Raw genomic sequence first — 13,524 nt, 5'->3', positions numbered from 1 at the left:
ATATGGATAAGGCTTGTTATATTTTTAAATGTANGCGTTTAATGGTTTCCAGATGATGAGAACAATGTACAGTAAGGGCACAAAGTGTGAGATTCATAGAAAAGTTTTCCTAAGAATATTTCCAATCCTTTTCTCACACCAGAGAAAATGGGTTAGGGGGCGTTGGGTATAACTTTATGGAACAAAGGGGACGGTGGATCGAAAAAGTTTGAGAATCACTGCTTTAAATGATATAATTGCTTCAAAAATAAATATATTATAACTATACTAAATTAAAATTAATGAGTGATTCATTAAAACTTGCATGTTCATTCTTATATCTGAGAATCATACAAACTAAGATTATCATATTTACAATTTTATCAACATCTATTATTTCTATCAGATGAATGCTATAATTGCTTCAAAAATAAATCATTAATAACTATACTAAATTAAAATTAATGAGTGATTCATTAAAACTTGCATGTTCATTCTTATATCTGAGTATCATCATCAGATCATCGTTCCGTACTATTTACAGAACGATGATCTGATGAGTCAATAAGTATACATGATTTAGAATAAAAAGTGTAAATCATCATAAATAATACAAATCAGTAAAAGATTAATATCTAAAAAATGATTCAAATATATAACTGAGTAAAATATAATTATTATAAATTAGGTTTCCACCATTTGTGTTTATCTCCAGTGAAATTGCATCACCATGGTCCAAGTGCAGCTCTGAATGAGGCAGTTAGGATCTTATCATAGCTGTAAACCATACCCATAAAAGTCAAAGAAACTTATGGTCCACATATGATCCCTTTGTGAGACAGCCTCCCAAAATCAGTTGAGTGGATGCTTGTTAAACATGATTGTATCCTGAAAGTAGTTGATGAAATAGTTTTTCTCACATTTTATGAGCTTTTAGCAATCTCTAGTAAAGTGGAAAACAGTTGGTTTTTTAGCATCATTTTGAAAAATAGTTTCAATTTTTTTTCATTTATAAATTGTATCCATTTTTGAGGATCTTCAAAATTCCAGACATAGCATCCCCAAAATCTGCCTATTTCTCAAAAGGTTAAATGTAGACACTTGGTTCCTTTAACTTTTTTACTCTTGTGAGCATAGTCTACAGATCTAATAAGGTCTCAACTGCTTCATTTGTACTAGTGTCATCATTGTATTTATTCAAGAGTTGCCAATAAAATAAATTTTACACTAATTTTATTCTGTTTGTATAATGATTTCATTAATAATTTTAACAATGTATTAAGTAACTAAAAGCAAATTTTCCACTTGATTTTAAATAAAATAATTACAAGTGTCACATTCCAAACTGTAGTTTTATTCTGGTAATGTGATTGCCAGATCACATTACCAGATATGGCTGAACTAGCATTACTCATACTGTGAATCAACATTTAAAACATGTATCATTTTTTAAATTCAATTTACTGATCTATAACTCTATATTGAAGTTCATTTTGTTGCTATTAAATATCACATCCATATAATATTTAATTATTCTATATAACAGCAAAACAGATACACATGCAGCTCTGAATGAAGCAGACAAGATCTTATCTGAGCTGTAGACTTTGCCCACTAGAGTAAAAATAGCAAAGGAACTGAACAGCCTATCAGGAATTTTGAAAACACTCAAAAATAAAGTAAAATTTAGAAGTAAATAACATCTAGAATCATGCTAAAATGCAATTATTTTTCACTTTGCTGAGGCAGCTAAAAGCTCATAAAACACAAAACACCACTGCACTGACTACTTCCAGAGTGCAATTGAAGTTGAAATGCCTGCTCCATTAAGCCTATTGCATGTTTATAGACTGATTTCAAGGGCTATATGAGGCTGTCCATAAATGACGTCCATATTGAAAGGGAGGGATGGGATTACGGAAACTTAGACAAACTGGCACAGAGAGGGGGAGTAAAAATTTCAAGAAAAATGAAAACAATTTATGGGTAGCTCTTATCTTGTGAACAGTCACATGTAGACCATTAGTTCCTTTGACATTTTTTACTCCTTTGGGCAGGGTCTACAGCTTTAATAAGGTCCCAACTGTCTCATTCAGAGCTGAAATTTTACCCAAAATCTCTATTGTGATATGTACAGATATACTGTATATAAATAGTATAACATCATTCACTTGAATAAATATACATTACAATTTTATAGTTATTTAAATTTTGAATTCTTTTAATATTATATAATAAAATAAAGACACTGAGTTCAGCATTACATGCATATGTTTTTTATCACAAGCACTTTTGACGAACTTATAGTTGTCGTCCTCAGGCAAATACAGAGATTTACCAAAAAATTAAACAGAAATAATCCGATGTAGAATAGAATGCATAAAATATAACTATTATCGAAAGTGCTTGCGATAAAAAAACGTATGCATGTAACGCTGAACTCAGTGTCTTTATTTTATTATACAATATTTTGGCGTGATAGTCATCCTATTGATTATTTTAATATTAATTTTTAAACTATATTCTAAAAGCCATTACACATTTCAAGAAACAAACAACAAAGATACAAAACTGAAAATTAACAACAACAGAAGCTATTTCATTTTATTTTATGCATTCAATTTATTATGATAAAGAAATTTTATACTGAGCAGTAACAAAATAATTTAAACATCAGAAAAATCATATACTATGACTAATAAGATGTCATAGCTAATACTGCCATAAAAATAAATAATCAATAATAATGAGAAACAACTGACACAATTATTAATCCACTATATAACCTTCTAGGTGGATGCCCTTTCCATTTATGTAATCAAGCAGAAACCAGAAGTGAAAAAGGAGGACAAAAACATCACAAGTATGGAAATTGTAGTAAAACTCAACATGAACTTACGACACAGTTTTCTTTCCTCATTACCATATTTGTGAGAGTGAAAACAAATTAACTGAAAAAAAAAAACTGGAAAAATTTTTAAAAATTACTAATACAATAAAGCAGTTCAAATTATCACGTTTCATTTTCTAAATTTTAAATTTGAATTGTATTTCACACAAGAATTTTTGAATCTAACTATTCAAGTAGAATTTATTGTTTGACAGTTTATTTAATACTGTATAGTAGTTTGCACTCGGCCAATACTAAATGTGCCTATTTTATAAATGGTGTTACAAGAAGAGATACTTCTGTGGTAATTTTGATACACACACAAGTACTTATGCTATGCAAATTTTATCACTTATAACACATGATTTTTCCTGGAAAAGATCATTTCTGTAAACAAATACAAATCTTCTTTAGCTTCAGTGATGATTGGGAAAGTAAGAAAGGACTAAAAAAGCAATCTGTGGATTTAATAGTCAGTCACGCGTATTTTTCAGTCTTGGGATTTGAGGTTCAAGTTCCAAGCAAGTTTAACCAAACCCCAAAATGAGCTAAAAAAATCAGTAGAGAAAAGTTTTGATAGAGTACAGGTCAACATTCAAAACTCTAGTTCCTTCCGATTTCCAGTACGGATTTCGAAGAGCATTTTCAAATTTACCACATCGGCGCACCAGTTTTCTGGAGGTGCCTAACTAAAATTCTGTAAAACTCTTTTATTTAGTTAATGAACATTAAAATTTCATTTGCTTTTCATTTAATGATTAATTTTCTTTCTTTAAATGACTATACAGCATTCATTTTCTGTTAAATACATACAGCATACGTAACTATAAAAAAATCCAGCACTCCTCAGGTCTGGAGGTTGCTGGATTTTTCATCATCAGCATGTATACTAACCATAGGGTCACCTTATCTCCCCTAAAAAAAAAAACAGTTAGTATTGACCAGGGAAATCTCTCATCACGCAAACTACATAGGCATTGTTCTAATTTAAAGTAATTTAGCTAATTAATATTATTATAAAGCAGCTACAACTGTGTAAACTTCATTAATTAAATATTTTTCACAGCAAATACTGGAATGGACTTTATTGCAAATCACAAAATCAACTTATACATCAATTCCAATTCAAAATTATTACTGGATCCAAAAAAAGTACTCTTTATCCATAGATGGAACCATTTTGAATTCCTTTAGGCAATTATTCTTAGAACATTTGTTTGTATCCATATAAGTAGTTTCTATTAATCATCAATAACTTAAATTTAAAGTCAAACAAATCTATTAAAACATCCGATAACGTATCAGGGAAGTTTTCCCGCTTTCGGAGCGTATTTTTAGCTGAATTTATCGATTCAAGGCCACTCGACTCATAAGAGAAGTTTGTTTATCAACACACGCAAAGATTATTTAAATGCCTGCTTGACAGTTACGTCATTTTGCTAGGCCTAAATTAAGGTACGTCACCTTTTCGGAGTACGCATAAAATCGTCGTTGTCTTCCGAATCGGAGCATTTTTCGCAATCGTCCACTTTTCTTTTCCTATAAATTTGCCCATAATATGGCANATATTTTTAAAACGTCTTACATTTTACTTCGTTCAAAAGCTTATAAATTAGGTTAACAATACACTTGTCCGCAATAATCGCAAATATTTTGTTACGTGAAACAATATTTTGTCTATTGTTAACAATTTTTGTTACCGTAGAAGGATTTGATATTTATTGGGAAAATAAATTATAATTTCTCAAAACTTTACTTTAAAAATTCCATATGACATTTCGAAAAATATTAATGACATTGTTATAAATATTTTTATATATTTCGATTTTTTAACCAAATGTTCGAACCGTTTTAAATTCGAATTTGTTATTGCATATTGGTTCGATTATAGAACGATTGTAAACGTTCCAGAAAATTGATCAAATTGAAAACAGTTCGTTTGATTCTCGGCAATTCTCATCATTCTCGGCGGTAGGTGTTATATAACAATGACTGTGATTGTGTAAGAACGCCGATTGAGGGGAGATTTTTATTCCCTACCGTCGGGATGGTCTAAGGCAGTTCTTAGCGTTTGTGGGTGGCGGTTTTTAAAGGCAGCAAAGACAAGTGTTTACAAAGGTAAACCGTTTATTCCGGACGATAATGCTTACATAAAGTCTTTCGTTGACAAAGTCCTGTGTTATAGGAAAACTTCGACGTCGGTACCGGTCTTGCGTCGTCGGTAATTTCGGCGGCAATCTGGTCCAGCGTCGTAGGGGCCCCTTTTGACAGTGTTGAGAGAAAAAAGTTCAAAGTCTCTAAAGTCGGTGCACAAAAAGAAGAACAGAGGTACAAAAATAAGCGGAGATATACGAACACAACAGAAGTCTTGGTGGAAGTCTTAGTGGAAGTCCCGTTTTCTTTGAATTTTGCATTTTTATAGGGTTTTTGCGATCGGCTTCTTACTAATTGGATAGATCTTACATCACTGTTTTCCAATTGGTCATCCACCTGTCTCCAGGTGTAAATGGAGCTTCGTAAAGTTCGCGTGAAAGGTCGGCTGGAGATGGTTTATCCGACACCATCTTTTCGAATCTGATCGCGTTTAATTGTTGACTATGACACCTTTGCTCATCTAGTCATTTTTTTTATCTAGTTTCGTTTTGCTTTCTAAACTGCGTCTTAACTTTTAATATTTTAGATTTTCTTCTTTTATATCTAAAATTTTGTTTTTCCCGTTATTCTTTATGAGCGTCGACGTCAAAGTCCGGTGTCGCCATTTCGACACTTATAATTTGCTTTCCTGACGATTTAACATAACAAATTTTTACATATCTTTCCTTTTTTTAGGGGGAGGGGCTATTTCCAGGGCCTCACAGTTGTTTAAATACCAAATATAAATGGGGTTTGCTTGCAAAATCTGCGCGGGCGAAGTCGCGGGTAACAGCTAATCGTTAATAAACAGGGTAATAGCCTGATAGTCAATTGGTTAGGATGGTTGCTTACACCTCTGAAAGATTCGCAAAGCTCAAGAAATTCATCGAGGTGGGATCCATCCGAATAAGTCGGGCCATTCCTAAAAAAAGCCCTCTCAGCACCCAAAAGGCGAAAAGAATTTTATATGTATAGTGTTATTGTAGGTAAAGAGGTGTTCAAAACTTTGTAGAAAGGACTATTAGGCAAATCTTAACCAATTTTGGCTATAAAANAATTAATTAATCCGATCGTTTTAGATCAAAGTTAGGGATGAAACAACTTCTTCCCTAACTTTGTCACGTGATGTATATAGGGAAATCTTTTCGTCTTTTTATTTTTTTTTTTAAATTAATTCTTTTAACAGCAAAAATAAAATTTGTCGTCTTGTTTTTGTGTAAAAGTAAATATTATTTTCGTTTGTTCGAGATGTTTTAAATATTTTTAATTTTTGACACTAGAGTGCTTACTTAATTTGCATAAGTTGACTTTCCGGAAAAGATAATTAGTATTTACAATTAATTAATTTTTGTATAATATTTATTGTAACAGCAAAAATAAAATTAGTCGTCTTGTTTTTGTGTAAAAATAAATATTATTTTCGTGTTTAATTCTATAACAAATAAATGAGAGATGTTTTAAATAATTTTAATTTTTGACACTATAGTGCNTTCGTTTTTTTATTTTTTTTTAAATTAATTCTTTTAACAGCAAAAATAAAATTAGTCGTCTTGTTTTTGTGTAAAAATAAATATTATTTTCGTGTTTAATTCTATAACAAATAAATGAGAGATGTTTTAAATAATTTTAATTTTTGACACTATAGTGCTTACTTAATTTGCATAAGTTGACTTTCCGGAAAAAATAATTAGTACTGTATTTACAATTAACTAATTTTTGTATCATATTTATTGGCATTTTATAGTTAAGTTATTGTTCCAAATGTTGGAAATTATTTTAATAACAGAACTTCTGGTTATATATATACAGTAGATCCCCCTATAAGACGGTAGATACGTTCCGTTCTTTATGAATCAATTTTGTAGGAATCATATTTTACGGACTACGGCTGTTTGAANATCCGACCACAGATGATCAACTTCGAATGCGTTCGTTAATGGCGGTCGCTCTGCGCTCCGCTACTACGGGAGTGCGCTGCTGTTTGTAGGCATTTAGGAACGACGGTGAAAGAAAAAAATGGCGTCGCCCGTACTATAAATAGTGTCTTAATGGAGAGATCTATGATCTTGAAATATGCGTTTTTATGAACAAAAGAAGGGTCCCAATTGTAAAATTTAACCATAAAATAGATTATCTCTCCGATGAAGCATCGAAAAAAATTCGAAGACACTTACATAACCGCGTGCACTAATTCGCGCTTTTACAACTTCAAAATTTTCATTCATACAACCACATAATGGATCCCGAAACGAAACTATCAAAGCCACGGAGGACGCCATATTGTTTTCCACCTTGAACTACTATTACATGTGGCCGTTTTTGCCGTCCGACGAAGGGCACTCCGGTCGAAATATAGGAACGCATCACGCAAGAATTTTTAAACGAATGCCGCTGGCGCAGAGTTACGCGGAGGAATAAAAGAACGCACTCTTGCTGTATTTCCTGTGTTAAAGAAAGTCGAAGGCCCGACCAATCAACGACAGGACTATCGATTTAATAATATTTGTTAACTTTGTTTATTCGTCATATAAATTCAAATAACGTTACAACAATCGCTTCAAAATTTTACTTTACTTTTACTGTTAAAATATTCATTTTTTAAAACTTCTATTTTATTTAATAATTCAGCTTTAACTTTGATTTCGTTGTGCAATAAAGTGTAGATCATATTCTTTTCGGTCAATAACCCCTTAGTAGAAATAAATATTTTTAGATATTTAATTACATTTAGATATAAAAATAATGATAATTAAAATTACAAACATTTAATTGATTTGTTTTCATTGTAATTAAACGATAGGTTTCATTAAAATTTCTAAATATATCCAGGTTTTTCTCTCTTCCCGTTAGCAAAAGGTAAACTTCGTCTTGAATTATTTCATTTTCAAACATTTTAAAATTTTGCGCCATTTTTTTCATTTGTATCTGGTGTGTATATTCTAAAAGACGTTTATTTACTTCTTCCAATTCATGTTTACGTTCATTTATTTCCTATGGTAAAGAATTTCAAAATAATTAAAAGATTCTTTATTATGTGAAGAAAATTTGAAATTTCTTGTAGGAATATTCATTTATATTAAACTTGTGTTGTGAAAAAGTAAGCTCTAGTTATTGATTGTTGAGTAGTTAACCAGCTTATGGCCGATGCAGATAAAAAAAAGACGAATAATGCGGAGATTGAAGATAGGGCATTTCCCGTGCAGTCAAGCACGTCAATGTGTTCCATATGCAGAGCCATGAAAAGGCAGTTGCAGAGGGGGTAGAGCAGAGGAGACACGGGTAGAGTGAAACGAGATGTTGGGGTGATAAAATCCAAAACTTGTTACATGGACAAACTAATAAATTCATAGAAATTCACACAAAAGGAGAAGGAAGTAACAAGGTAGAGAAAGAAACTTCTGCTTTTTTTGGTAGACGAAGAACCGAGGAGTAGGAAGATTCCTTTTAGTGGAATGGGATTAAGCTTCCAAATGCATGTACTGTACTGTACCATAAGTCTAGTAAAGATTATTGTTCTAGTATATTGGTGTGGTCTTTGTCAGACAACGAACGTACAGGGGAATCCATGGTTACAGGTTTGATTTCTACAAACATTTAATAACAAAAAATACCCGAATTATCTTCCATTGATCTGTATTTTTAGGATTAATAATATTATCTTCTAATGAATCCAAACATGATCGTCCCTCTTCCATCGTGATATAATCATCTTTTAAGTGCCTTATGAGTTCTTTCTCGGATTCTTTATTTACATGTAAAACTTCGACTCCAGAAGAAGCCTGTTCCAGTTCTAATCTTAACCAAGTAACATCTTCCTTGGCTTTATATATTTCTCTTTTGGTATATTCTAAAACTTTACATTCTTCACTCTCTTGGTCTTTTAACTTTAGCAGTAAGTTTTCCAAGCGTGATAATTTAGTTATCAGTTTTTCCGTTGTTTCACTTTCCTGGAAAATTTTTAAATTTAAATAATTTAATGTGATTTAAAATATATTTAAAAACAAAAAGACTTACCTGGGTAAGACTCTTCTTCACTAAAGATATTTCTTTATCTTTATCTCTGACTTTTCTTTGAAGATCATTTATGTCATGTAACAATAATTCAAATTTCTTGTTTAATTCTTCTTTTTGTTTAGTTCTCATCTCTAATTCTTTCGTTTTTTTGCTCATTTCATTGCGTTGTTTGTCGTATAACAATCTTCTTCTATTTTTTTCGTTCGTGTAAATGGCCAGCTGATTCTTCAACGAGTTTCTTTTCTTTATCGCTGACTGTATCTTATCTTGTAAATGATGCATTGTCACCTGAAATATAATAATCAATAATTCCTTTAAAAATTTTAATTACAATTAAAATATAATGCTGCATTAATACAGGATGGTGGTAAAGTATCTTATTAACCAACTAACGGCGATTTCTGGAGCGCGGAAAGAGAGGATAGCATATTTCAGTATGTTGTTCATGTTAATTACGTAATAAATGTTAGAGTCATGCATAAATTGCATAAGTGATTCGTTAAAGCGAAGTATTATTTCCTATGGGTTTATGGCATGGCTTAATTGTAAGCAGCCATATATTTCAATAAACTTGAAAACATGGCAATCGAGAGGAGGAAAGCTGAAATTTTTCCCTAGATTCGAAGAAATGTTAGAGGCCCCGTAATGATTCCTACTCCTATAAAATTAACGTTATTTTTATTAATTAACAGAAAATAAAATATTTAAAACTGCTTTTTATTAATAAACATTCTATGTATTTCATTTATTTAAAAAACAAAAGGATAAAAAGATCCGCTAAAAAGCAAAAGAGACACGGTTAATCTTTCGATAGCCTTGATCGAAAATACACGATTGAGAGTGAAGAATGATTCCAAATTCGGGAAAATCCGGATTATTTTCGAGCAAATATTCCTCACTAAGAGAAGACATAAATGTTTCTTCTTAATGAGGAATCTTTTATCGGTGGAAAAGAATACGTTTCCTTAGTGAGAGAGGACCTTCAAGGGACGAGTGGATAAAACCACTAAACACTGGTAGTTGTCGTGGTTATTTCCAGTTTTCTTCACGTGTCTAACACCTGAATAGGAAACAGCATCCCATAGAAACTCCTTCCGGGAACTACCACCCTCGGCAGATCGTCCAATCCCGTTGTGAAAGATGTATATTCACATTTCGATCCAAAGGAATCTATGCTGGAATTCAATGAGGAGATACTTTTGAGTCTCCTCGTCGAATTTTATGAATCTCGAAATCCATGGAATACAAATATTAATTAATCTTAGTGAGGGATCTCTTTCCAAATTCGTCAGTTTTCGGAATCATCCGAAAAACAATTTCAGAAAAGATGGACTTTTGTGGAATTTCATTAGACGTACTTAGACGTACATGAATCAAATATCCACATTGAATGAGAATTTAAAAATAAAAAATAAGTAAAAAACAAATGTATTCTTACTCGATTGTCTTGAGAATTTGCCATAATTGCATCCCGGGATTGAGAAACTTTAATCTGTTGTTCTTGTAACTTCATAAAATGATGTCTTTTCAATTCTTTGACATTTTTACTATTTTTCAATTTATTTGATATACTTGCCGCTTCATTTTTGGCATTTTGTAACTTTAAAATAATAAAATTTAGTAAGTATAATTATATAACTAGTGCGTTTTAAGTAATTGTATTATAAATGTAGCAAATAAGTGTAATAAGTGTATTGATGAATGACGCTGGATGGACGAAGCCATTAAGGCTTAAGCCTACTGGCTTACGATTATGATTCTGGGTACCCGAGATCGAATCCAGCCTCTTCCTTGTAGGGTTGGCTAAATTCATGTAAGTATAGCGTAGTAAATATTATAAGTATAACATTGAAAGTATTATGACTACAGTGTCTTAAATAAGCATTTATAGTATTTGACTGCATATTTCTATGGGAGACCAGCAGAGGCGGATCTAAGTTTTTTTGGGGCCTAGGGCTTTATTGAAGTCCAATGGGTCCCCATTTTTTAATACAAATAATACTATAAATTATTATTATTATTATATTATTAACATTAACTATTTTTACTATACAATAAGTGCTAATTGTTAATAAAAAAAAGTATTAAAAATTTATGATAATAATTCAAGTTTTGTGAGGCCTTGACACCTGGGGCCCAGGGCTAAATCCCTATTAGTTCCTATGTAGATCGTCCCTGGGGACCAGGATAGCTCCATCCCAAAACATTTTTCAGGAAATCTCCAGGAATTTTTAAAGATGGTCTCTCCTGATATATCGGACCCCGTTCCTCACAATTCGGCCGCCCCATTGTAACCCGTCGTATCGTACCCATAACAGCATTGCTTAAAAAAGGTCCCGTTGAACGGAAAGAGTTCAAAATAGCATAGTATTTGACGACCGGATGGTCGTCAAATACTATGCTATTCTGGGTACCCAAGGAATTTCCATGGGTGGTTCGTCACGTAAATATCGGCCCGATATTTCCGTGACGAACGGTCGCTTTCGTAGTAGACCCGACCAAAATCACAATGGTAAAAGGCCCCTTTAGTGCCTACAGAGTGGAAAGTTAAAAATAAAATACAAGGTATACAGTAGTATTAATTAATTGTAACTATAATTATACCGCATTTAACAGTATCATATATTCTCTATTGAACGCGATTGTATTTATTTCTGATTTCTTCAATTGTTTTTGAAAAGTATCCTTTTGTAATCTTTCTCGTTTTAAACTGTTTTGAAGCGCTTCTTCTTTATTTTGACTAATTTTTAAATAGCTCGTTTCGTTTTCTTTTCCTACTTTGGCTTTTTTTATTTCCTATAAGAACAATATAAATTATTAAAATTAAAATTGCAATCGAAATTTACGTATTTGAACGAAATACTTGCTTTGTCTAAATTTATATTCTGTTTTCTCAAATCTTCTATGCTGTTTTGAAACTCAAAGCATACTTTTTTCAATGATGCAATTTCTTTGGATTTTTTCGACATAACAGATTGTTTCATTTCGTTCCATTTATCTTTCACTTCTTTTTTATGTTCCAAGTAAGATATATTCTTCTCAATTACGTACACTTCTTTATTTTGATTATTAATTTGTTCTTTTAGAATTTTCATTTCATCTTCTTGATCCTTTAACGTTTAAATATTTTATTTTATAAATTAAGTTCTAGTAAATTCTGATTACACACTAAAGATTATCCAAAGCAATCCCTAACGCAAGAGGGCATTAACATAAAACATTAGCAAATTTAGACCTAACTTAATGAGCACACTGGTGACCGAGTGATCATTGAATACTGATCGCATTCTATACTTGTAATATAATTTAAGAGAAATGTTCTATATTCTACCATTTCTTCTTCCAGATACACTTCTACTCAGTTAGAGAGAATAGTTGATAAGTTAATCGTTAATGGCGATGGCTCTGCGTTCCGCTACTACGGGAGTGCTCTGCTGTTTGCAGGCATTTAGGAACAACGGTAAAAGAAAAAAAATGGCGGCGCCCGTACTATAAATAGTGTCGTAATGGAGAGATCTATGATTTTTAAAATATGCGTTTTTACCAACAAAAGAAGGGACCAAATTTTAAAATTTAACCATAAAATAGATTATCTCGCCGACGGAGCATTAAAAAAAGTTAGAATGCCGGCTTTCATTCGAAAAAAATTCGAAGAAAATTCTTACATGGCCGCGTGCACTAATTCGCGCTTTTACAACTTCAAAATTTTCATTCATACAACCACATAATGGATCCCGAAACGAAACCATCGGAGCCACGGAGGACGCCGTGTTGTTTTCCACCTTAAACTACTATTACATGTGGCCGTTTTAGCCGTCCGACAAAGGGCACTCCGGTCGAAATAGAGGAATGCATCACGCAAGAATTTTTAAGCGAATGCCGCTGGCGCATAGTTACGCAGAGGAATAAAAGAACGCACTCTTTCTGTATTTCCTGTGTTAATTACAAGAGAGTGTTGTAAACAAAGTACACAAGAAGATTAGTTTTTGCTGGAAAAGAACAAGCATTTTCAATTATATCATACTTTAAGAAAATTTTTATATGCGAGGATTAGCGTACTTGTTCATGGACATAAATTATTTAAAATGATTATTTTTTTTTTAACTGAGATGTGGTCAAAATTATATGTTGACATATAACAGACGTCGTAAAAGCTGAAAACCTTTCAATTAATATTAAATATAGATTCTACTTAATTCATGACTAAAGACTTTTTAACAATCCAAAACAATTATTACTGATTTAACAATTGTTAATTGTTCACAAGTAAAACGTTATCGAAGATATGGCGACTAAAAGATTAAGAGAAATGTCAAAAAATGATGAAATTTTCGAAGAAAATATGATTAGCGATCGTCTTAAAAGTGAGATCGATCAGTTAAAGAATAATCAATTAAAACTTTATAATCAAGGATTAGAATTAACAAACAAGTTGAAAGAAACTGATAGACTTTTGGATGAATCCATGAATGACACGATCATTTTTCAAAGATTAAAAGAGTTGGAAT

General features: G+C 31.8%; 2 protein-coding genes across 2 annotated transcripts in view; both read right to left on the bottom strand.

Moving 5' to 3' along the window:
- LOC111629412 (germ cell-less protein-like 1) overlaps positions 1-4,432 on the bottom strand; it is a 33,251-nt gene extending 28,819 nt beyond the window's left edge. Inside the window, exon 1 of the mRNA XM_023373311.1 lies at positions 4,334-4,432. Within this exon, the coding sequence (XP_023229079.1) occupies positions 4,334-4,350 (17 nt within the window). The 5' untranslated portion in view covers positions 4,351-4,432. The remainder of the gene's footprint in view (positions 1-4,333) is intronic.
- A 3,096-nt stretch (positions 4,433-7,528) lies between these two features.
- Positions 7,529-12,318, bottom strand: LOC111629433 (GRIP and coiled-coil domain-containing protein PFC0235w-like). The gene is made up of 7 exons (XM_023373334.1): positions 11,884-12,318; positions 11,621-11,812; positions 10,455-10,616; positions 9,017-9,304; positions 8,614-8,949; positions 7,766-7,993; positions 7,529-7,691 (listed from the first exon to the last, which is right to left on the bottom strand). Exons 1-7 carry the CDS (start codon positions 12,109-12,111, stop codon positions 7,560-7,562), a joined length of 1,566 nt encoding a protein of 521 aa, XP_023229102.1. The 5' UTR covers positions 12,112-12,318; the 3' UTR covers positions 7,529-7,559.
- Between the last annotated feature and the right edge of the window lie 1,206 nt (positions 12,319-13,524).

The sequence above is a fragment of the Centruroides sculpturatus genome, unplaced genomic scaffold (genome assembly GCF_000671375.1).
Source record: "Centruroides sculpturatus isolate CEXI.00-Female unplaced genomic scaffold, Cexi_2.0 scaffold581, whole genome shotgun sequence".
Taxonomy (NCBI): Eukaryota; Metazoa; Arthropoda; class Arachnida; order Scorpiones; family Buthidae; genus Centruroides; species Centruroides sculpturatus.
Note: the sequence above shows the minus strand (reverse complement) of the source record. Positions and strands in the feature narration are given on the sequence as shown.

Excerpts from the sequence above, each read along its gene's own strand:
- LOC111629433 (XM_023373334.1), bottom strand. The coding sequence starts at position 12,111 with ATGAAAATTCTAAAAGAACAAATTAATAATCAAAATAAAGAAGTGTAC. Across the intron at positions 10,617-11,620 it reads ATATGATACTGTTAAATGCG|TTACAAAATGCCAAAAATGA; the intron begins GTATAATTATAG and ends ATTATTTTAAAG. Across the intron at positions 7,994-8,613 it reads ATCAATGGAAGATAATTCGG|GAAATAAATGAACGTAAACA; the intron begins GTATTTTTTGTT and ends TCTTTACCATAG.